This window comes from Eimeria mitis, genomic scaffold (genome assembly GCF_000499745.2).
Source record: "Eimeria mitis Houghton genomic scaffold, Emh_scaff1751, whole genome shotgun sequence".
Taxonomy (NCBI): Eukaryota; Apicomplexa; class Conoidasida; order Eucoccidiorida; family Eimeriidae; genus Eimeria; species Eimeria mitis.
Genome location: NW_013570068.1, coordinates 2,496 through 4,233, shown reverse-complemented (window position 1 = coordinate 4,233; position 1,738 = coordinate 2,496). Strand labels below are relative to the sequence as shown.

Here is a 1,738-nt window from a genome sequence, read left to right as displayed (position 1 = left end):
GCAGCAGCAGCAGCAGCAGCAGCAGCAGCAGCAGCAGCAGCAGCAGCAGCAGCAGCAGCAGCAGCGAGAGCAGCAGTTGAAGGAATGGCGGCGGTAGATGCAGCAGGTGCAGCAACAAGGAAAGCAGGAGAAGCAGCAACAGAAGCAGCAGCAGCAGCAGCAAGAGCACAAGCAGCAGCAGCAGCAGCAGTAGCAGCAGCAATAGCAATAGCAACAGAAGCAGCAGCAGGAGAGACAGCTGCAGCAGCAGCAAAGCTGCAGCAGCAGCAAAAGAGCAGCAGATTGCTTATACTGCTCCTCAACTCAACACTCTCTCCGTCGCAGAGGGTTTAGGGTTTAGGGTTTAGGGTTTAGGGTTTAGGGTTTACGTGTTCCCCTGTGGAGAGTTTACTACATAGATGCCTCGCGCTGTAGCCGCCGCCAAACAAATGTTATCGACTCCAACCCCCGCTCGGCCTGCAGCAGAGGGTTTAGGGTTTAGGGTTTAGGGTTTAGGGTTTAGGGTTTAGGGTTTGGGGTTTAGGGTTTAGGGTTTGGGGTTTTGGGAGGGTTTTAGGGTTTAGGGTTTAGGGTTTAGGGTTTAGGGTTTAGGGTTTGGGGTTTAGGGTTTAGGGTTTAGGGGTTAATGTAGTGGAATAAGGAAGGGAACGGAGAAGTGATGCTGCTGCCCTGCAGCAGCCGTATGGCTCCTAAACCCTAAACCCTAAACCCTAAACCCTAAACCCTAAACCCTAAACCCTAAACCCTCACCAATGACTTTGAGTTTAGTGCCGCGCTCTATAACCGCCTCGGTGACGGTGGTTGCGCTGCGGACGATGAGAGCATCGAACTCAGCTGCAGACAAACCCTAAAACACTAAACCACAATTTAGGGTTTAGGGTTTAGGGTTTAGGGTTTAGGGTTTAGAGTTTAAGGTTTAGGCTGTAAGGTTAAGGATTTAGGGTTTAGGGTTTATGGGCTACGGTTTAGGGTTTAGGGTTTAGGGTTTAGGGTTTAGGGTTTGTGTTAAGTAATGAGATGTGTGCCTGGCGTTGCTGCAACGGCAGCCAATAAACAAAATAAATAAAATAAATAAAAAAAAAATAAAATAAATAAAATACATAAAAAAAATAAAAAAATAAATAAAATAAACAAAACAAAAGAGAAGGCAGAGAGAAAGAAAAAGATAGAAGGGGAAACGAAGAGAAAGACAAAGAGAGACAGAAAGAGAGAAAACAAAATAAAAAAAAAATAAAATAAAAAAAATAAAAAGGAGAATACACAAGGGGGAGAAGGAAGAAGAAAGCAAAGAGACAAAAGGACACACAAAACCTAAACCCTAAACCCTAAACCCTCAGCTAGAAAAGAAACTAAAGAGGAGACAGAAAAAGAAAAAGGAGACAGAAGAAGAAAAAGGAGACAGAAGAAAATATAAAAACTAACGGATGATATGCAGCAGCTGTTCTGGGGTTATTTTTTTATACGCCTCCACCTAAACCCTAAACCCTAAACCCTAAACCCTAAACCCCAAACCCTAAACCCTAGACCCTAAACCATCAACTAGAACACAAACAAGAGACGAGAAAGAAAAAGAAGGAGACAGAAGAAGAAAAAGAAAACAGAAAAAGAAAAAGGAGACAGAAGAAAATATAAAAACTAACGGATGATATGGAGCAGCTGTTCTGGGGTTATCTTTTTATAGGCCTCCACCTAAACCCTAAACCCTAAACCATCAAATAGAACACAAACTAGAGAGGAA

The 1,738-nt window shown here is 43.6% G+C and overlaps 1 protein-coding gene across 1 annotated transcript in view; it reads left to right on the top strand.

Moving 5' to 3' along the window:
• Positions 1-84: 84 nt before the first annotated feature.
• EMH_0042880 (uncharacterized protein) overlaps positions 85-1,738 on the top strand; it is a gene marked incomplete at both ends in the record, with an annotated part of 3,932 nt that continues 2,278 nt past the window's right edge. The window contains one exon of the mRNA XM_013495788.1: positions 85-327. Coding sequence (XP_013351242.1) covers positions 85-327 — 243 coding nt within the window. The remainder of the gene's footprint in view (positions 328-1,738) is intronic.